Source organism: Pieris napi, chromosome 7 (genome assembly GCF_905475465.1).
Source record: "Pieris napi chromosome 7, ilPieNapi1.2, whole genome shotgun sequence".
Taxonomy (NCBI): domain Eukaryota; kingdom Metazoa; phylum Arthropoda; class Insecta; order Lepidoptera; family Pieridae; genus Pieris; species Pieris napi.
In genome coordinates, this window is record NC_062240.1 from 2,679,402 (window position 1) to 2,701,898 (window position 22,497).

The 22,497-nt window shown below is 32.6% G+C and overlaps 3 protein-coding genes across 3 annotated transcripts in view; 2 read left to right on the forward strand and 1 right to left on the reverse strand.

Moving 5' to 3' along the window:
* The first annotated feature begins 6,929 nt into the window (after positions 1-6,929).
* Positions 6,930-12,344, forward strand: LOC125051227 (coiled-coil domain-containing protein 191). The gene is made up of 7 exons (XM_047651439.1): positions 6,930-7,359; positions 7,443-8,267; positions 8,576-8,796; positions 9,190-9,335; positions 9,680-10,063; positions 11,006-11,160; positions 12,076-12,344. Exons 2-7 carry the CDS (start codon positions 7,543-7,545, stop codon positions 12,215-12,217), a joined length of 1,773 nt encoding a protein of 590 aa, XP_047507395.1. The 5' UTR covers positions 6,930-7,359; positions 7,443-7,542; the 3' UTR covers positions 12,218-12,344.
* Positions 12,345-13,806: 1,462 nt separating this feature from the next.
* Positions 13,807-17,295, reverse strand: LOC125051179 (palmitoyltransferase ZDHHC23-A). The gene is made up of 6 exons (XM_047651359.1): positions 17,051-17,295; positions 16,747-16,953; positions 16,401-16,478; positions 16,000-16,176; positions 14,806-14,909; positions 13,807-14,217 (listed from the first exon to the last, which is right to left on the reverse strand). The coding sequence occupies exons 1-6, from the start codon at positions 17,242-17,244 to the stop codon at positions 14,186-14,188; spliced, it is 792 nt and encodes a 263-aa protein (XP_047507315.1). The 5' UTR covers positions 17,245-17,295; the 3' UTR covers positions 13,807-14,185.
* A 1,207-nt stretch (positions 17,296-18,502) lies between these two features.
* LOC125051368 (coiled-coil domain-containing protein 6) overlaps positions 18,503-22,497 on the forward strand; it is an 87,449-nt gene continuing 83,454 nt past the window's right edge. The window contains exon 1 of the mRNA XM_047651625.1: positions 18,503-18,725. Coding sequence (XP_047507581.1) covers positions 18,717-18,725 — 9 coding nt within the window. The 5' untranslated portion in view covers positions 18,503-18,716. The remainder of the gene's footprint in view (positions 18,726-22,497) is intronic.

A 22,497-nucleotide genomic window follows, 5' to 3' on the forward strand; every position in this document is an offset into this window, starting at 1 on the left:
ATGTTTTGACACTCTAAGTTGTCTATTGTTTCTAATTGGAGTTGTCGACAGATGTATTTAACGGTCACTAGGATCGAATTTATATTTCCTAAGTGCGGTTCTATGTGTGATATATCGAAAGGTGAAACAATATCTAAATAACCAGTGTTTATGTTTAGTTTCCCAATTGGATCAAAATACAGTCCAGGGCTATGAGTAATTGGGTGTATGAATTCTCCGTAGGCCAATACGCTGTAATGAAAATATTATCTTAATATATGTGTTTTACATTGTTAAAGAAATAAGAATAATAAAATAAAATTAGTAATAGGTACTTAAGTTATTAATTAAAATTATAATAATATGTTATGTTAGTCATGTGAAACATTAGCGAGTTTCACTTCGTCAAAATGATGTGTGACGTGACGCCTATTAATAAGTAGAGTGAGATTATTTCTACCATTTATTTTTATTATTTTATAGGGGCCTTTCCATATAGGAGAAAGCGCTTTCCTGAGTCGTAGATGATTTTTTATATAGACGTAGTCGCCTACTTTGTATGTTATTGGTCTTGTATGGGAATCGTAGTATTGTTTTGATTTTTCCTTTGCTTTAGTGATATTTTCGAGGGCTTTTTGTCTTGAATGTTTTAACCTATGCGTTAGCATTTTGAGATATTCAGGGTATGTGTTATCGGGTTCTGTATTATAAATTGAGTCAGGTATAAAAGGTTTCTGTCCGAACAAAAGTTCGTAAGGGGTGTAATTAGTTGTACAATGAACGGATGTGTTATAAGTCATTATAGCAGTGTACACATATCTAGGCCAATTATCTTGGTCTTGGTTGACGAATGATTTTAGGTATTCTTTTAAGGTGGAATGGCTACGTTCTAGGGCGCCTTGTGTCTGTGGGTGATAGGGACTTGACCAAAGTTGTTTGATTTTCATGAAATCACACGTTTTCTTGAAAAGGTTTGATGTAAAATTAGTACCTTGATCTGTAAGAATACTTTTAGGTATACCGAAGAGAGTAATGAAATGTATTAAACAGTCACTTGTTTCTTCGGCGGTTGTAGAACGGATTGGGTATGCAATGGAGAATTTTGTTAGGTCATCTTGTAGGGTTAATATAAATTTTACTTTCGCGGTTCCTGATTCAGGTAAGGGACCTACTATGTCCATTGCGATGCGTTGAAAAGGGATAGTAGAAGACGTAGTAATTTGCATCGGTGCTCTATTTAGTTTTCTCAAGGCTTTATTTTCCTGACATGACTTACAGGATTTTACATAGTTTTCTATGTCACTACGCATACCTTTCCAGTGATATTTTTCCTGGATGCGTTTGACCATGCGAATAGTGCCTAAATGGCCTGCAATGGGTATGTCATGGTTTTCCTTTAGGATTTTCTTTATTTCGGAAAGTGATGGAAAAATGAGGCTATCTTTGTGGATAGTGATGAAGATATTTGTATTATGAAATAGAATTAAAATTATATTATATAGTTTTGTGTATATATGTGATTCGAAAGGATCTTTAAAGTTTGTGATACTTATTTGTTGGAAAGATTTAGAAATAATTTCATCACGTAAAGTTTTTAAACTAATATAAATATCTTCATATGACGAATTGTCAAAGTGGTGAACTTTTGTAAATAGTAAATATATTATTTTATCGCGGAGATTTAATGAGATGAATGAATAAAGGGTTCTTTCTTTATTTAGGAATTCCTCTTTATTGGGTAATTCCGAAAGTAGTTCTTCGACATAGGGATTGCTTTCATCTAGGTCGATTGAGGTTGGGATGATAATAACTTTGTCGGAGCTTTTAAGTATAGACGTATTTGACTCTAGGATTTTAGCGTTAGACTCAAAAGTTTTAGATTTTGTTAACTTAGAAAATTGCGAATAGTTTCCATTAAATAGTTCTTGAATTAAGGGTTCAGTTCGGTCTGAATCCTGTGTCATAGGAGAATCGATGTTAGGAATTTCAGGGAATTCGGGAATGGTTGGGATATCTGTATCTGGTGGAGATTCCAGATTTAGGAATTCGTCTAAGACTCTTTGAGGGTCAATAGGGGAATCAGGTACGTTTTCGCTTTGGATTTCAGGGTGTGATGTGGTTTCCACAGGAATAGGTGATATGAAAGCGTCATCTGGATTAAATGATGGTGGAGTAACGAGGAGATCCATCAGGCCTGAATCTAATGTGGCTTCTTGTGGATTTGGAATGCTAATAGGATTTTCTATTGGAAATATGGGATTTACAGGATACCGAGATAAGGCGTCGGCGGCGGAATTTAACTTTCCTTTTTTATATACGATCTCGTAGTCGTATTCCTCGAGCTTGAGGCGCCACCGTTGCAGCTTACTTGAAGGGTCTTTGTGGTTAAATAGCCACTTAAGTGGTCTATGGTCTGTGACTATCTGGAATCTTTGTCCATATAAATATGGTCTGAATGTTTTACAGCCAAATATTATAGCTAACAACTCTTTTTCAGTTGTGCTATAATTAGATTCGCTTTTGTTGAGTGTACGGGATGCGAAGGCGATAGGTCTTTCCTGACCTGTTGGGCCTTGTGAGAGGACTACTCCGAGAGCATGATTAGATGCATCCGTTGTAAGGATAAAAGGTTTTGTGAAATCAGGATAGCTTAAGACTGGTGCTGAAGTGAGTTTTTCTTTAAGGAGTTCGAAAGCTAGTTGTTGTTGATTTTCCCATGAAAAGATTTGATCTTTTTTGAGGAGAGAAGTAAGGGGTTTTGCAATGTTAGAAAAGTCTGGGATAAATCTTCGATAATATGAAACAAGGCCGAGGAAAGATTTTATATCTTTAGGATTTTTAGGAATTGGGAATTTAATTACGGCTTTGACCTTGTCTGGATTTGGTTTGACGCCGTCTTCGGAAATAATATGCCCTAAATAACCGGCTTCGCGACGTAGAAATTCGCATTTGTCGGGTTGTAGTTTAAGATTGAATTCGCGCATTCTCTGGAAGATAGATTCTAGGTTTTTTATATGTATGTTAAGATCAGGAGAGTAGCAGACTACGTCATCTAAATAAACAAAGCATCTGTCTCCTTGGAGTCCAGACAATACCGAGTTCATCAACCTTTGGAAGGTTGCTGGGGCATTTTTTAATCCGAATGGCATTCTACAGAATTGGAAATGACCTTCAGGTACTGTGAAGGCTGTTTTGGGTTTATCTTCTTCTCTAAGTTGGAGTTGGTGAAATCCTGATGCTAGATCTAACGTGGAGAAGTATTTGCTACATCCGAGTTGGTCAAGGATTTCTGCAATCTGAGGAATAGGATACGTGTCGCCTATTGAGATATCATTCAACTTACGGTAGTCGATAACGACACGCCATTTTTGAACGTTAGATGCATCTAGTTTCTTGGGTACCACCCAAATTGGTGAGGACCAAGGTGAATTTGAAGGTTCAATTATGTTTTGTTTTAACATTTTGTCGATTTGATTACGAACTTCGACTTTATGGATCTCTGGAAAACGATACGTTTTAGTGTGAATTGGGACGTCAGTGGTCGTCCTTATCTCATGTCTTATGGCATTAGTATAAGTGAGATTTTCATTAGGAAGATGGAATATATCTGAATAATTAGAACATAATTGAAGTAGAGCTTCTTTTTCTTCGCTATTTAAATGTGAAATGCGTAGTTGATTTAAGACTTCTTTAGTCCTTTGAATAGTACATTTGGTTGTACTTATATGATTTATAAATACCGTAGGATTATCGGGTTTATAAGTGTCTATGGGAATTAAGTTAAGACTAAAGTTCGATTTCAGGTTTATAGGTTCTTCAGAAATGTTTAAGACTGACACATTTATTCTTTTATTTTCCTTTACAGTGACTATGCAGTTAGCCACCAATAAGTTAGTGGAAATCTTTTGATCTAGAATTAATCCTTCTTTTAATTCAGGATTGGAGATAGAACATTCGACTATGGTTTCGGATCTTGGCGGAATTAAATAGACAGGCTCATTGAAGAATAGTTTGGTCGTAATTTTACCTATGTGAAGTAGGTCTTTAGTGTAATCTATTTTACAACCAAGGGCGTTAAGCATGTCGGAACCTATAATACCATCGTAGGGTAAATTGATATTGTTTACAATATGAAATTTATGAATTAATGTGGAATTTAGAATTTTTAATTTTAATTGAAAATGACCGATTGTATTAATCGCTTCGTCTGAGGAATCAATTCCTTTTATTTGAATAGACTCTTTAATGATTCGAGGCCGTTTAAGAATTGATATATTTTTCAGAAGGCTTATCGACGATCCCGAGTCTACTAAAAGGGATAATGGAATATCAGATATTGACGAGTCGATCAAGACATGGGGTAAGAGTGTTTTTGAAGGGTCACTGAGTATTTCATAGGATCTGGTAGGCTTTGACAGGTTAGTTATGCACTCTTGCGCGGATACAGAGGATTTAGAAGTCGGCAGGTCAGAGGTTTTACTCTGCTGCGCGGATACAGAGGATTTAGAAGTCGGCAGGTCAGAGGTTTTACTCTGCTGCGCGGATACAGAGGATTTAGAAGTCGGCAGGTCAGAGGTCTTACTCTGCTGCACGGATACAGAGGATTTAGTAATTGGCAGGTCAGAGGTTTTACTCTGCTGCACGGATACAGAGGATTTAGTAATTGGCAGGTCAGAGGTTTTACTCTGCTGCACGGATACAGAGGATTTAGTAATTGGCAGGTCAGAGGTTTTACTCTGCTGCACGGATACAGAGGATTTAGTAATTGAAATTGAGGGTGTCGATTTTTGAATTGAATGTCCCGTACGACACTGGGACGAGACGGTTACTCGTTTTTTGAATCTGAATCGTAATCGACAGTGTCGTAACCCTCGTTTGAGTCGGAGTTTGAGTTGTCCTGTTGAATAAGATGATGGACACGCTGAGGTGTCCTAGAATTTTGAGATTTGAGTTTATTATTATATTCTCTTTTCCTGCAGTTTTCTAGAGTGTGCCCTGAGTTTTTACAGTATCTGCAGAAGAGACTTGATTTAGAATTCGAAGAGGTAGGAGGATCGGATTTATGAGTTGAGACTTTTGTAAATTTTTCTTTATGAGGATTTGTTTTGAATAGGAATTGTTGAATTTTTTCTTCGGAAATAGCGATATTAATAGCTTCGTTGAGCGACTTCGGAGATTTACATCTAACGATGTTGGAGATTCTAGGGGATAATCCCAATTGGAAGTGATGGAGGGCTAATTCCTCCATTGCCGCGGTTCTGCCATACATTTCCCTATTCTTGTGCCCATGGTTAATCGATATCTCTGTTAATAATTGTGAAAGGTAAGTTTCTATTCTAAGTGCATATTGGCTGACGGGTTCATTAGTTAATTGTTTACATTCTTGTAAGTCTGTGAGTAAATGTGTATAGTGTTTTCTTTCGCTAAATTGTGTTTTAAGAAATTCTTTAAGTTGGGGCCAGGTCGAAAATTCTTTAATAGAACACGCTGTTTCTGCTTTTCCCTCTAATTGACATAATATGAATTTAAATAAAATTTCTTTTTGGTTTTCTGACGCTAAATCGTAAGCATTATTGCAATTTGATAAGAATGAATTTAATTTATTTCTAGAACCATCGAATGGTTTAATGAATTTAAGAAGAATTGATAACTCTAATTCGGGTTTATTTTGTAAAGTTGTAGGTTTCTTTTTTGATCTGGTGATAGGCCCAGAAGGAGGAAGAAGAGCGTTTTCGTCTTCTGTGTCAGTTATGCAGACTTCGGGTTTGGTACCACCCGGGCTTAGTGTTCGGCTTTCCATGACTTACGTTATATATTACTATCTACAGGTATACACAATATAGTAAACACAGAACTTACAAAAAATAAAATAGAAAAATAACAATTTAAAATAAATGTGACCAAAGACTTACAGAGTGTTTAATAGCTTGAAGATGGTTAATGTAAACATCCCGTCGTGGTTGTTGCTGTAGCTGATTGTCGGCTCTCGATGTTGATGAGATGAGTTGATATCGATATAATATGGTTGTTGTAGTTTTCAAGGGCACTTGAATACGGTTGAGTTGTTTGCAGATATATATTTATTATTTATATATTCCTTTTCTTAGGATTTAATTTTTCTGATACCTCCAGAGTTTGAGTATATAATACCTCTTCTTGCGTGTTTGAAGTGGTGTTTGCTTTTGTATTAATGGGCACTTGCACTTTTTCCACTTTCTTTTAAAACTTTTCACACGCGTTACTTTAGAGACGAACCGAGGATTATTTAAAATCCCTTTGCGCTGCCACCAATTGTTATAACTGAACTTGAATTAGGCTTTTTAAAAAAAACAAATTTTGAATTCGGAGCAACCGTCTTGAATTAGGAGTAGGAAACAACTAACTGGGTTTGAGCGGGATGTTTATTATATAGGAAGCAAAGTGTTTACGTAGTTGGAAAGAGGGAATGAAGTCAGCTCTAAGGCTAACAGAATAAAGGTGTAACAGAACGAATACCTATTATACTGTAGTGCTACACTAAATATACAAAAAGTTTAAATCGCTAACATTAAAAAGTAATCTGTTTCAACCAACCCTAACTTTTTAAGAGAACAATGTACCTAACATGGATTGAGTGTTTCGCTATCCAAAACCGTTTTATCATCTGCTTTATAATTATAAAATTACAATTCGTACTAAATAGTACGTGGATCAGCCTAAGTTATTACAGCTAGGTTTTCGTTATGGAAGACATATCCACACAAGTTACTTTTCTAATAGTATCTAAGTATTACCAAATAATGAAAGTAATAACCCTTACTAATACTTACAAGTGATTATTCTTAGTAAACTTTGTGGTCAGAGCATATGGTATAGGTTGACACCTGACGCGTATCTTAGCTACAATCGAATATATTGATCAAACCGTTACTTCGTAACTCACAGCTTATTCTAGAAAGAGTTGACTTGGTTAGAATTAAGAACCTACTAACAAGTGAAATTTTTATTATTTAAAAAATTTTACTAAAAACTGTTTGTATAACCCAAAATATGTTTGTTTTATATACAATAAAGTAAAAGATAAAATGGAAGAACTTTTATCAAAAGATATTTTTAAGGAATATGAATTGTCAAGACATGATCCTGACTTCGTATCATCAGACGTTAGTCTCCGGTTACAGATAAGAAGAGACATGGTAAGTATCATAGGACATAGTAGCTTATCTCGTTGCAACTTCAGTTCAGCGTTGACCTGCCTACTGAGACAAATTTGTAGTTATATATTTTCAAATTAAATTATGTAATGTGTGATAATAAAGGTATTAGATAATTTCATATATTATTTCAACAGGCGAAGGACACACACTCTCATAGACATTTATCAAAGACTGACTCAAAAACGTACGTAGGTACCAAAATAATTGTGATTTATTGAAATATTAAAAGATATTCATAGTCATTATAACGCTATAAATTTATTACAGAAAGTTTAAGCGAAAAGTATTCAATAACTCGTATACTGTAAATAACGAAATCGCAAAAGTCGGCAGCTTATTTAGAAGTATAGACGCAAAAAATAATCTTATGTCCAAGAAACACAGGTTATCAAATAATTTAATACCAATATCCAACCGACCACCTGATGAGTTTCAACTCATAAAAAGCGAAGTGGATACGTTTGTACAGAATTTTAACGAAATATCTGATTTAAAGGTTGAAAGCGCCGATACATTTAAGGTTTTACCAAATATCAAACGACAGGTGTTTGATTTTGATAAATCAGTGCCGAAATTAAAGAAAAACGAAATAGCAAAGGAGGTTAAACATAAGAAACAAAACACAGTTGACACCTTTGAAGATGTGGATACCTTTGTAGATGATTTTAGTTTTAGTAATAATAACGATTTGCAATCGCTTTTAGTGATGATGACACTTTCATCTAATTATAATGATGACGTTAGTGTCGAGGAAGATGGCGACAAAGAACGAACAGAAAACGATCTTTATCCACAAATTGACAATCAACTTGAAGAATATGACACTGAACGTAATGCGGAAATAACCGATATTTTAAAAATCTCCTCGTTTAAAAAAGAAAACACAGATCATAAACACAATATAGCAAGAAAATATGTTGATAAATGGAAAATGTATAAATGTGTGAAAATAAAAACCGAAAACAAGTTAAAACACACAAGAAAAGAGGCCGTTGATAAATTTTTAGATAAACTCAAACAAGCCAAAAACAGTACAGAGCCTGAAGATCGATCTAAAATGCTAGTTCGAGATTACAATAGTTATCATCACAGGTACCGGACATACACAATATATAACTTATTTTCGATTCTAGTTTAGTATTTTTATCTTTCAGGCCAGCATGATATAAAAGAAAAATACTGGCTTAAATAGCATTCAATTAATATCCCTAATTGTTATTTTTTGCATTAATAAATAAATCTGCAATTTTGTTGTGAAGTACGAAATTGACAATAAATAATTGTAAAATTGAGCTAATGAAAGACGGTTTAATCATGCAATATGTATTTTTAGTTTTACTTTTTTAAATCGGTTAGTTAATAAGTTAGGTTCTTTTAGCCTACTTATTTATTTATTTCAGGTACAAGATGCAAAAGCATATAATTGCGTTACAGAAAGCTAAACTTGAGCAGCAAAATAAAGTAATAGAGGAATTGAAATATAATAAAATAATCGATGCTTCAAAGCAGTCGTTGAGTTGTATGAAAGATGAAGTGCGAAAAACCTATTATGACATCGACAAACATTTGAAACCTAAGATAAAATGTTTAACGAATGAACTCAACATTACGGAAATAGAAGGTAACCGTCTAGAAATTATATAGTCAAAGACAAGTTTTGTCTTTAGAGTATAGATTTGATAGAAAGTAAACTCAAATGGGATCGCTGTTTTATATACTATATAACTATAACACAATCGTGTATGTTAAGAAATTAAAAAATAAACACGAATATACCTTTTTTTGTAACATTAATGTTACTAAGCGTAGAATAAGGATGACGGAATTTAATTTAAACATTATCTTGCTCTTGCTCTTGCTTACTTGATGCACCCGTATTCCCTAGCTTGATTAGCGGCTAGCGCATAAATATAATATTTGGTTGGAAGTTATGAAACTTGCCTATTAAGATTTGGTAAGGAGACCTATGGGAGCAGGTCTTTACAAACTACAAAACACATAAATTTATTTTCAGAGCCCTCATTGGTTTTACAATGTTTAAAAGTGCCAAAATTTTTACAAAGAATGGAAGCAAGAGCGCGCGAAAGAGACGAAAAACATGCAGTAATAAGAGAAAGGCGTAAACAAATTGAGGAAGAAAAGTTAAGACTAAAGCAGCAGGTATTGTATTATAAACGTGTAAAATATATAATTAAAGTGATAGTGCATCAATGAATTTATATTTCATTTTACACATAACTCGAGAAGCACCGTGAGCAAATCCAACTTAGATTCAGAAACGAAAAGACGCGCATTTGTGACATTCGGTAGTCAGACTGACCGTTAAATGTTAACTCTCCTATGTCAAAAACGTATTGAATTTGTCATACAGAAATAGTATTTAGAAAGTCGCGAATTTGAATTTGACCATTACTAAAATTAAATAAAACACCAGACATGTTTCTGCCCTTTTTTATATATATTATTTCTTCTTTGTATACCTATATGTATCTATACATTCTCAGGCAGAGCTGGCAAAGGCTGAAATGGATAAAGAGGAAAAAACTAAACGCATAAAAGACTTGAAACAAAAAAGAAGAAAGGAAAAAATTGAAAACATACGTAAAAAGCAACACGCAGAAAGAATGAGAGCACTAATGGTTATGGCCGATTTACATTACGAAAAGAGTTTAATGATACGATATGGTGTGCGGCCATTTCAGATTTTAATACAAATAAAACGGGACAACCTAGATCGAGCGAAGGCGCATTACAAATTTCAATTAATTAAAAATATATTTTTACATTGGATGTTTTATACGGAGGATATGTGGTTTGAGAGAAATTTTAGAGCTGAGGAACATTATAGAAAAAAGGTTTTAAGGCGAGCATTTGATTCTCTAAAAAAGGTAGGAATTTTCCTCATACAATAATTATTGTATATTATTCTGGGTTTTATTAACAATTTTCCTTATGACGCAATATATTTTATAAATTAACTAGCAAACCCGACAGACGTTGTCCTGCATAATATTTCAAGCGATTAGGATATTAAACATTTAAGTAGTAAATGTTAATTTAGCATTAGTTTAACTTCTTTTCTGACGTTTATAAGTGTACTTGTTTACCTATATGAATAAAGATATTTTGAGTTTGAAACAAAGTATGAAAGTACCGACTACAGCGCCATCTGCCGGAATTGTGAATCGAAACCTCCCATGCGCATACAAAAAAATTCATTCAAATCGGTCCAGCCGTTTAAGAGGAGTTCACTAACATACACGTAGAAATATATATAGATAATGTTTACTTATTAACCTATTAACGTCTTAAGGACGTCAATATTAATCTAAAAGTATGCGCGTTAAGAATAGTTTTCTAATATTACTTTTTAATCGATAACTAGTGACTAGTCTAGAACGTCTTCTTTACAAAAGAATACATTAGGGCGTTCTAAAGTATTTTGTATTCTGTCAAATTCTGATTATGTTGTAATGAAATAAGTCGGACTATTTTAGGTAAAACGTTTTATTACAATGATTTCTTTTTTAAGGGGCTGAAACGGAAAGGTTCTTTTAATTTTTGACTTTCGTTTAATGTGATTTCTAGTTCAAATAAATACCTATATTACTTAGGATAATAAGAATTTCATGACAATTCATGACATTAGATGCTTGAAATACGTGTTCTGGTGTAATTCATTGACGGCAGTAAAATTATTTAACTAAGCGATTTAACGGTTCTAGTAAACGTTGACTGCATCAAGTAATTAGCCAATTTATGATCTATGTATTTATTTTATTAATATAAAACATCAATGTTGATGTTTAAAATAATGTTTTACATTGCAGAATCATTACAATTATATCGTGAAGAAGCAAGTCGCCGAAGATTACTACGATTTCTATGTAACTCAATTAGTTTTTAGAAAGTTTTGCGAGGGCATCAATGTCGTTAAACAAGAGATTGAATTAAAATGGGCAGCAGCTGTTAAGTATCACAATTGGTATGTACTTTTTTAAATAATAATTATCATGAAATTTTATCTAATTTAACCCGTAGAACTGACAATTGACGTTAACGTAATATTTTTAATTAAAAGAAAATAAACGCCTTCAAATGCCTGTCAACTATAATTAATTTAGCCGATTTTCATGAACTTGGTCTGTAGTCTGAGAAGAATAGAACTGATTCAAATCAAACAGTATATATACTAAAATCGGACGGAACTTTGGAACTAAATAACAAATGGCAAAATTTAACCTTCGACTGTTTTATTAAATAAATATTCTTTGTTGGTGCCGCTACCTATAATCATTATATTAGAGAATTGATAAATTTCTAACTAAGATTCAGAGTCACTTAGCGCTAAAGTACTACTTACGTGTATGAAAAACGAATTGGATTTTGATATATCAGGCATTTCACGTATTTTCTAAAAAAAACTATTACTGTTCTCTAATAAACATCGTTTACTCGTTAGTCAATTACACCAACTAAAAAGCAAAAAAATCCTTATTTATTCAGGCCCAATAGCAGTAGTCCGCTTGATATGAAATGCCAAACGCAATGCCCCCGTCATAGTTCGCGCAAGTCTCGACTCTGAAGCGGATAAGGCTCTGCTGTTACCGCATCCCGCCTAAGGCGATTGTTGGTGGCGCCTTGGGGTTTTAGTGGGTATGCACAATCGCGAGTCCCACATAACCCTCCCGCACTAAGCAGTCGCACCGCGGTAGGGTATGCGCAATGCATTTCCCCAAGTAATAAAAAAAAGCCTCGACTCTGTTTGACCTATGAACAATAACAGAATCTGGATTCGACAGGTTTTACAGTAATACAAAGAATAAATCGAGTTTTTATCGGACAATTTAAAAACGCCAACAATTTATATTTAATATTTAAATGTATGCTTGTTTTTCAGTAATGTTATTTTCAAGACTTTCACATGTTGGAGGGCGTTGCCTGCGTTGAATGCGCTCAAGCGAGACCAAGAGGCTCGCAAACGTAAATGGAGACAGAAAGTCATGCTGGTACTACCAGATTATAGCCCCCCAGAAGACTGATTTCATGACAGTGCATTTTCTGAGCATGGGACATTCAATTTACATTAGTCATTAAGGGTTAAACGTTTTTATTGGATATGTATTCTATAAGGGTTTTATAATAAACAATACGATAGCAATAAATTATTTTTATTTTATAAAATGGTCATGATCGTAGAACAATGTCGGATTTGAAAAAAATCCATTATCATATTTGGATACTACATTGACTAAATATTATGGCTACATTAAAAAAAAACCATGTGTTTTAAATTTCAAATTAATCAGTCGGTAAAGTGATTTGATTGAACGTTTTTCTTGAAAACTGTGTAATTTAATGTTATTATTTTTATTTTGTTTCAAAACAAACCCTTTTGTTTGCTGGTATGCCAATTTTCATAATAACAGAATATGAATTAAAAGTTGTAACAAAAACTAACACGATTATATTATTTTGAAATGGCTGCCCTGTAAAGTTTACTATTTGTCAGATCCGTCACTATTCTACGACTATGACGAAATATTTGATTTTCTTATTTATAAACATAATCTTAAAAAACATAAAAATAGGAAAGTACAATTCCCGCCAACGAGTTCTGACAGAACTTTAAGTATATCCAATACGTCACAGTTACATGTTGTCTGAACTGTCAAAAATGTTTAAACATTTGAATTTTGTCGGATATTAAGAGTACTGAGTCTAGTGTATTATACTTTATTGTAATACTTGATACGTATAGCGAATATTGTATGGAAATTTTATTCAGCGACATGCCTATAAAACAGATATTGAAGAGCCATGATCAGTAGCAAGATTGTTTCATTATTGCTGTGCATTTTCGTACTTGTGGTGAATTTATTGCTTGCTGTATTTTACTATGCACAATGACTCAATTTTACATCACTTGCCTAAGATAATGGCTATTTTTACGGCTACACCCGGCGCGTGCCGACTACCAACGCAGTACCTACCTACAACGTAATATTACATTATATAATTATTTAAGTCGACCAGGAATTATTAATTGGAGATATACTACTGCGCATATTTGTATCTTCTTATTTGTATATGTTTAAGTTTGGGTTCCAAAATATGTAAAATTTTTATAATGTTTCTTTTTTCATTCGAAAGTACTTCTCAAATTTCTCGTCATAGTTGCTTCTGAATGAGCGTATGAAATGCACCATGATCTTCTCTTTCTGTTAACATGGTAGGTACCCAATGTCGTCTATGTATTTTTTCTCGTCTTTTTTTCGCTTTTTATACATGTACCTGTACCATGTATACATTTCCTCTTTTTAACACTCAACATTTTATACGTCCACAATTCATTGAATGAAAAGAGCGTATGAAGGCGGCACCTCGATGAAACCGGGTCGTGTACAAACCGTCTTGTGTGCAAGCTCGGACGGTTTCTACCCGGCGCCGGCCAAAAACCGGGCCGTGTTCAAACCGGCTCGTGGGCATGAGCCCTTAGTTTTTGAGACCGGCAATAACACGAATGGACGCGGTCATGAGCCCAGGAGCCTGAGTATCAATCACGATTTTTTATTTAATACTGTTACTGTGTAACTTTTAAACACCGCATTACTTATCATCGTTGTACGTATTTTATATAAGGTATAAATTAAGAAATAAATTACCCGACCTTGATTAACACAGGACACATTATATCTATTTTATTGAATGTATTTCGCCACTTTACCCAGGTGCGTTTTCGAGTAAATTTGAAAATATATTTAAAAAATACTGCTCACACAAAGACAACCACTTTTCAGTGTTAAACCACCAATTTTCTAAGCATTGCAAAAGCATCTGCAAAATTACAGCCCTTAGTAGAATGACTAGGCTATGGAGATGTCGATAGTAATCATACTATTGTAGTATATACGCTGATATAGGCTTATGAATTAATATACCACTCCTAAAACTTTATAAAATAAATATTGTAAGGCATATAAGCTTTTGAATTTTCCCAAAACTAAAATTCAAACATCAATCAGCCTTCTCCACTGTGGTGCTAAAACAAACATAAAATATTATTAATAATATAAATTTACACGCATTTATTACAACTTGCCCAATGTCGTAAAAATATGTCAAAGAGATGAAATTCGTTAAACTAGATGTAACATTAGTAGTATGTTATATAATTACATAGTAATAATTTAGTTCAGATTTACTCATATTTTTGTAGGAAAATAATAATATGTTTTGCTACACGTCACATTCTAGACTTTCAAATAACTATACAGGAAATAAAAACCAGCTAGCTAGAATAACATATTGGTATTAATCTAAAAAAAATAAAAATAAACAAATTTACTCTACATACTCTCCTCGTGCTATATTGCTATTCATACTCAAGTAACCTTCTCAATACTTATAATTTTAATTAATTAATAATTTTATCATCAAAAGGTACATCATCTTGAAAAATGTGTCAACACTCTAAAAACTAGATTAAATGGTGATTGACATTCTATATACGTACAAAATATCAGTAGCCATGATTCTTAGATTTATTCATTTTTTCTTTAACTATGGCCAAGTTTAGTATACATAAAACAAAAGAAAGTTTAATAATGCAATGGTTAGGTATACTTACCAAAATACTTCGGAAGGTAGATAAACAGTTGTTGGAGAATAACTAAGGCAATTACTGATAAGTACCCAATTGCATAAACACAGGATACAAAGCATAATGCATAGCTGAAAACAAAAATTATTAGAGAATCAAAGTTATATACTTAAGGAACATTTTCTACTGTATCCATAGCTGAGGTATCTAAGGATCGGTTTTAATGTGTCAAACCCATTGAATTGTCAATGGTTGATGCCCAGCAGAAATTTATGTTTTCATACTGAGAGACACTGAAGATTAATCGTAATGTGTTTACCCTGATGGTTAGCAACTTATTTAACAGGCTGACCATCTGATCTATTTAATGATCTGTTTTATACTTAACTATAACATAGAATTAATAATTATTATATTGGTAAAGTCACTTCACATCACTCACATGCAAACATTTGTACCAGCGTTGCCAGATTTTTTTTTAGTCAAGTCGGGATTTTGGCACTTTTAAAGCGAAAAAAGCGGGATTCATTTGTCGAAAGCGGGACATAGTAAATTTTTTAAATAATAATCAGTAGTTTTAAAATATTGTTTTAAAAGTATTTAAATCAGATTAAACCTATCGTTAAATGGTTCTTACTTCTTAGTCATCTTCTGATTAAAAAACAAGAAAATCATAAAAAAAGTTTTATTTATTAGAAAAATACCTATAGCGTTGCAAACAATAGTCTGAAGAGTGAGTGTTTCAAATTGCAAGTTACAATAAGACAGTTATTATTTATAAGAATTACTTATTCATAATATTTCTATGAAGATATCTTCCTAACTTCTTTAAAAGTTTCATTTTTCTCTTTAAAAAAGGCGAAGAATTCTTCACATGCAGATTAAACTTGATGAGTAACTCTGATTTCATTAAATTTAGCATTTCAAAAAGGCGTTTTGGAAAGCAGTTTGATGGTAGAATACTTAATATAAAGTTTGAAGATATTGGTATTTTTTTGGATACTGTTGAAAGAGTTGGTACCATTATTGTGCGGTGGTGGTAGTACACACTTCTTATTGCCATCGAGTTATTCCCGAAAAGCGGGACTAAGCCTGTCCCGCACGGGACATTTCATTTTGTTTTAAAAATCGGGACGTCCCGCCAAAATCGGGACGTCCCGCCAAAATCGGGACGTCTGGCTACGCTGATTTGTACTTAAGAAAGTAGTAAAAAATACTTACTTAAATTCAAAATAAGCATCAGTGCAATCTTCAGGTATCATCAGTGAGCCGTACAAAATCATGGGATGACATATTGTTGTGAGTCCCAAGTTAGCACCAAAAGCAAGTGTTGCAAATGCAAATATTTGCCCATATACAAAATAAATGTAATTTGGTCTGAAAACACAACAATCCCACCTGTAACATTCATAATTTAAACATTAGAAGAAATTTAATGTAATTAAATAGTAAAAAAAAAAAAAAACTAGTTTTCGACATTTAGATTGGCTTTTCTTTATAATAACCTAAACCTAGATAACTAAACTTTCAAAGGATTATAGGATTTGTCAAAAATTATTGCAAGAAGAATAAAATTGGATAGAGATAATACATACAGACTAGAGAATGTTTAAAATGCTTACCAAATAGAGTGAAAGTATCTTTCATTTACTTCCAATTGACAGACTTGGCAGTAATAGGAATCGGAAGTTAATACAGGACTGAAAAAATTATATTTATTTAATTTAAATTGCCATAAATATTAATTGCTATTTAGATTGTGGGATTAATTTCTTTTGAATTGTTAAACTTCAAATTTTTATAAGGATATTGCACTGCTTTCCTTTTTATAGTAATGAGTTAAATATGCAATAAAATGTTACATACAGCTAATAGTTATTATACTTCTAGATCAAATGATATCAAAAACTTTAAAGACATTTAGAGCATATTTTTAAATTTTAAAACTGGTAAAAGTAAAAAACCTACCTGTATTCTTTACCTTTTGTACCCAAATATAATTCATGATCAGCAATTGCTTTCATCCTATAGAAACAATAACATGTTCCAGCCAAAAGTAATAAAAATATAAAGTTTTCTAATTGAGTTATTTGCAGTAATGATAAAACCCCTAGCTCATACACAAGAAACATACAAATTCCAGATGACAATGTCCATGAATAGAAGAAAGGGGACCTGAAATAATAACAAATTCATAAGTGTGCATACTAATTTTGCTTTTATATTCCTTGCAGTGAAGTATTCCAGCAAGTTAAGGAAAGTTTTGACTAACCGATTTTTCTGTCTAGGACGTGATTGAACATATAAGGCGCCCATTCCAATAAAAATCATAACAATTATCGTGATGGTAAGAGATATTGTTGCTATCAATAGCAGAAGTGGTAATAAAATGAACGGCACAACCGTGTCCCTGTCCCATTTCTTATTGGATTTACTTGCTCCTTGGGGTAAAATATCCTGAGACATTATTGGGACTTAGATAAGTACATAATATTAATAGTTTTTTTTTGCTGATTCCGTATGTTACGGCTAAAACAACAGGATACCAATAAGTTTTTAATAATATCATCTATTAACTTTCCTATTCAAACAATTTCACAATTCATTTTTTTTATTTTACTTAACGATGTGACTATTAGTAATTTTGTAAATTCGTGTTAAAAATTAAACAATAATGCTATTATTCATGTACGAAATACCAATTAATATTGTTTAATGTTTTGTGTTATGACTTATGATTTCTGAATATTTTTTATGATTCACTTGTCAATTGTCAATATTTCACTTTGACTTTAATGTATAGGTCACACTGTCAGGATAATAGTCCTTTTCCAATACCAATTATTGTTAACCCTCAAATCATTCGTAAAATTAATTTATGCAATTAATTAATTACATTATATTATATACTCGTAATCCTCGCTATATGAATGTAACAAGCCTATTAATTTTCTGTGGTAGTAATCACTAAAGCGCAAGCACGCTGATAAGGGCGATTTTGGCGCCGTTTATGTTTCAACTTTCATTATTCCAACATACAATTATTATTTTAATTACATTTTTCATTTTATTTATCAATATCGGAATGATTTAAGTCATTAAAACAAAATAATTTTAGACGCAGATTATTAGAATGATTAATAGCTAGAAGATTAGGTAGATATTACAAAATGGATAAGATTTAAAATAAACAAAAAAAACAATTTTCATTATTTTTATTACAGTATCAGTATTTAATTGAATGTAGGTAGATACTATTAACTTATTATATATACTCATTATATATAGGTTTTTATATTATAATATAATACAAATAATTTATATCGTCATTCGTCAATTTATATAGGTACTTATTATATTATAATATAATAAACTTCACAATACAGTAGATTTTTATATTCTGCCCATTGTCACCGTTTCTTTTTACATTGCACTTTTTTATATTCAAATTTGTTGATTGATACCTTATTGTTAAATGCACGTTTTGGTATACTTCTCTTTCATATATACATACCTAATTAATACGATTTATTAACATATGTATGAACATTTTAGCAACATTTCTATACTTTGTTACAATTAGTTTACAATGGCCTCGTTTGGTTACGGTTCGCTTGACTTAGCGAGTTAGGCAGGAAGACCAATTCGCCGGTAGTTTTTATGGTACCTACAGGCTACATCTATATGGCTGATGGCATAGCAAACGTCAGTCAACAAGAGATTGCGCGCGCACGCGTACAAGGCATATTTTTTATATGGTCCGCGAACGACGACATAACCCAGTATTGATCGGGCTTCTGCCGCGGAACGGTGTCTTGGAAATGTGATATGGACATTGCGCGTTTAATCAATGCGCTGTAATTATTTAATTCAAGGCGACTGAACGGCGATTTCATAATGGAGTGATTTAATGGCGAACTTGTAACGTGAACGGAGCGATGTCGAAGGTAGGTTTCAGAATTAATATTTTGGAAATCGCAGACCCTTCAACGATATTGAATGATAAGCAAGGACAGAGCCTGCGCTGAATATTTTTCAGCCATATTTTTAACTACATCGTCTACTTGTCTTAATAAATGGAGCGGTAAACTGCATATAAATGTTAAAGTATAATTTAAAAAACATTAAGTTATCTTTGTCTTTATCTAAGTAACACACCTATATCTACCAAAGCATTTACCTAGACAAATTACGATAAAGACTCAATACTCTTTCACAATGTGGGTACCGGTGTAATTGATTTTTCTATCTTGACTTTTACATTATATTTTCGTTGAAAAACAATTTTTACATATAACAATACATCGTTGTATAGTATTAACCGGCGCAAATTACTGAAAAATAAACCAATTGCTAACGTACTATGAGGTAATACCTACAGTTAATTAGACAGTAAGGATTCTTTGTTAATACATAATCGTTATCAATGTAGATCTTTTGTTGATCAATTGTCTTGATATGACCTCATTTAAGGATTTGCGGCGTTAGGTATTTCTTGCTCGTATTGGCCTTCAGAGTCTATTACAATAATGAGTATCATCATTCTTAGTGTCTGGCCTAAACACCATTTATGATGGAAAATCATAGACTATATATGAATTGTGGCAATATGTGTGAAACAAACAAAATGTCGTTATGAATTTTGCACCTACAAAAAAAGCCGCGTTTTTATTCTCTGGTAAATGTTATATGTCTTTTATATAAAAATCTACGAGGAAGAAAAATGTATGTAACATTTTCCTTTCCTTATAAAGGTTTGCAATGCTGAAATTTTATTATTAAGATTTTCAACCCGTTACGTGCTGTTAAAAAATAATTAAAATTTCATTTTATTTAATTAAATTTCCGTAATGAAAACCAACAATACGGTAAAACTATTCTCTACTAGTGGCTGGCCCGGCTTGAACATTTTATTTATTAAATATTTATAAATATATATAGATGTTAGTTAGGCATAATTTTGTCGGTCAGTTATTGAGTTTATTCGTTAAAATTTACAAAAAATAGTCTCTTAATAATATTAGCATAGAAATAAATAATTTTCCTTTCACGATGGATTAGGAGGGATCGATATTGAATATCACACATAAGGCTGTCTAATAAAGAATTATGAGTGATACAGATATACAATTCCGTACAGAACTAACTTGTGAAGTTCACACAAGAATAATAGTGACGTCAATGTTTTTCTTGAAGGTCTCAGTGCATTGACACAGACGAAGTAGCTAATCGAAGAGCGCCAGCCAAGAGTCCAAAATATTAAAGAAATAATAGAAAGACTATGCGACAAATATGTATTACACTGTACTTAGTACAGTCTAGGCCTAAGGCATGAATTACTGTCTGACAGGTGTTATGACATTAAACATAGTTATTTTATACCCCGTCACCGGCTTCGGACCCCCGTGACCCATAACCCTTGAATCATATACCTTCCTCAAGAATCATTCTAGATATTGTTGAAAACCGCAATTAGTTCCGTCCAGTAGGTATACATATTTTGAAATGATCGCGAACAGTCAGACGCGGGGGTTGTTTTTCTATATATAAAGTTTTTCTATATATATATTGTACTAGTGGACCCGACAGACGTTGTCCTGCATGATATTTCAAGCGATTAGTAAAGCAAAGTATGAAAGTACCGATTGCAGCGCCATCTGGCGGGCTGATTTGTGAATCTAAACCATTCCCAGATCCCCTTGAACACAAATTTCATCAAAATCGGTCCAGTCGTTTGAGAGAAGTTCAGTGACATACACACTCACAGAAGAATTATATATATAAAGATATGAACACAGAATTCATTCATACGAGTATATCTCTGGCAGTTAGGACAGCGTTCGTAAGAGACATTTTCGTTCGACTATATTTACGCTATTGACACTTAAAAATAACGTGGCTGTCTATTTGTAATATAATTTTCTTCAGTACAGCCAGATATTACCTATACAACCTCACAAACTAAACCTCTTTATAATACAAAAGAATAAACAAAAATACATAATCGCCGGGTTTCTGAAGACGGCTAAACGAAACTCTTTCCCATGTCTTGGGCGTCCCAACGTAATATTAAAACAAAAATAAATAATATTAAAAACATTTCTTATTATAAATGATAGCGTCATCTTCGTGAGTTGCTCCGAGCGCAAAAAGTGACATAACGAGTTGAGGCAGAAAAAAAAACGCAATCCCGCTTTGTGCTGATTGCTCACGTTCACTTGGTTACTCATTGCTATCTATAAATATCAAAATACAAGTAAAAAATCAAGTTAGCGGTCATTACACTTGTTGACCTCATCATAGCGGATTTAGAACTAAGTTACATTATAGATAAAAAGCGTATAAATAAACCAATGCGTATAAATAATTAAAGAAACGTCTTAACACACATTCTTTTAAAGTAAAGTTAAAATACATTTCCATCATACATTACATATGTGTAACTCTAGCGGTTTTGGCAGCGCACGCCAGAATAGCTCGCATATGGTAGATTTTTTCCTACTTACTTGATATTTTAGATAATTCTTTATAAATTGTAACCTATGTGATATTCTGATGTATTGGCTATATTATTGTAAAATTTCATTAAAATCCATTTAGCAGTTTTTACGTGAAAGAGTAACAAACATCCATCCATACTAACAAACTTTCGCGTTTAAAATATTAGTAGGATTTACAATATCCAAGTGCACAGGTGCTAATTAAAGATTTAATTTGGCGCCAGGTAGATAGTATCGGTGACCCCAGAGCTGGTGCTTATCTCGCTCAACAAATAAATAAGTGGAAATGCAGATAGCATTAAACTGCCACAGAGACCAAACTTTTTAAATTTATTTTAGTTTTATATTTATTAATGTTTAGCAATAAGTTAATTATAAAAAAAAGTTAGTATAATATATATATATATATATATATATATATATATATATATATAATAACGTAACTTAATGTATCTAGGACTGAATTTTTCTTATATTCGACAGTAAGGTATCAAGGTCAAGTAACCACTAATCGAGATGGTCACGAACTGTCAAGTATATCTGTAGACTGTATCAGATTCTTAACTGTATCGTAATTAATAATACAAGTCATATTTAAGTACTAAAACAATATATATAAAATAATGAATAACATATATTACATACTCCAAAATGCTTGAAAAAATTTGAAATAACAATGTTTCTCACATGAATTATAATTATATTAAAAATAAAGCACAAAAATATTTAGTCACAGTCTAAAAAGTTTAGTGTCAGTGTAACTTTTATGCTGGCAGCATTTCCATGTATTGCGATTCTTATTTGTTGAGAAAAAAAAAATCAGTGAATTAAATGTATTAACTGTGGATTAGTTTATATACGAGACACGTAAACATTCTATGAGAATTTTTGGGTGAATTTTAAATCGTTTGTCAAGCTAATTTGACACTTCAGCCCCCAAAATCGGTCAACAGAGAGTCAGATATACAGGGACATACACAAAAAGGTTCAGTTTATTGAAGTCAATCAATGTTTAAAAAGGTGAATGTACTAGAAATTGATTATACAATGATTGCTAATACAAGCGAAACAACACTCAGATTTTCACGAGTTTCGTGATATTTCTTATCTCCAATTGTGTACATTCCTTGAAACGCATATAACATGCAATAAGGCATACGTGTAAATACAAAAACACTACATAATTATTGATGTACTTATTTCCTGTTATATTCCATAC

Excerpts from the sequence above, each read along its gene's own strand:
- LOC125051227 (XM_047651439.1), top strand. The coding sequence starts at position 7,543 with ATGTCCAAGAAACACAGGTTATCAAATAATTTAATACCAATATCCAAC. Across the intron at positions 8,797-9,189 it reads CAACATTACGGAAATAGAAG|AGCCCTCATTGGTTTTACAA; the intron begins GTAACCGTCTAG and ends ATTTATTTTCAG. Across the intron at positions 9,336-9,679 it reads AGTTAAGACTAAAGCAGCAG|GCAGAGCTGGCAAAGGCTGA; the intron begins GTATTGTATTAT and ends ATACATTCTCAG.
- LOC125051179 (XM_047651359.1), bottom strand. The coding sequence starts at position 17,244 with ATGTCTCAGGATATTTTACCCCAAGGAGCAAGTAAATCCAATAAGAAA. Across the intron at positions 16,177-16,400 it reads AGATACTTTCACTCTATTTG|GTGGGATTGTTGTGTTTTCA; the intron begins GTAAGCATTTTA and ends TGAATGTTACAG. Across the intron at positions 14,910-15,999 it reads GATGCTTATTTTGAATTTAA|CTATGCATTATGCTTTGTAT; the intron begins GTAAGTATTTTT and ends TTTTGTTTTCAG.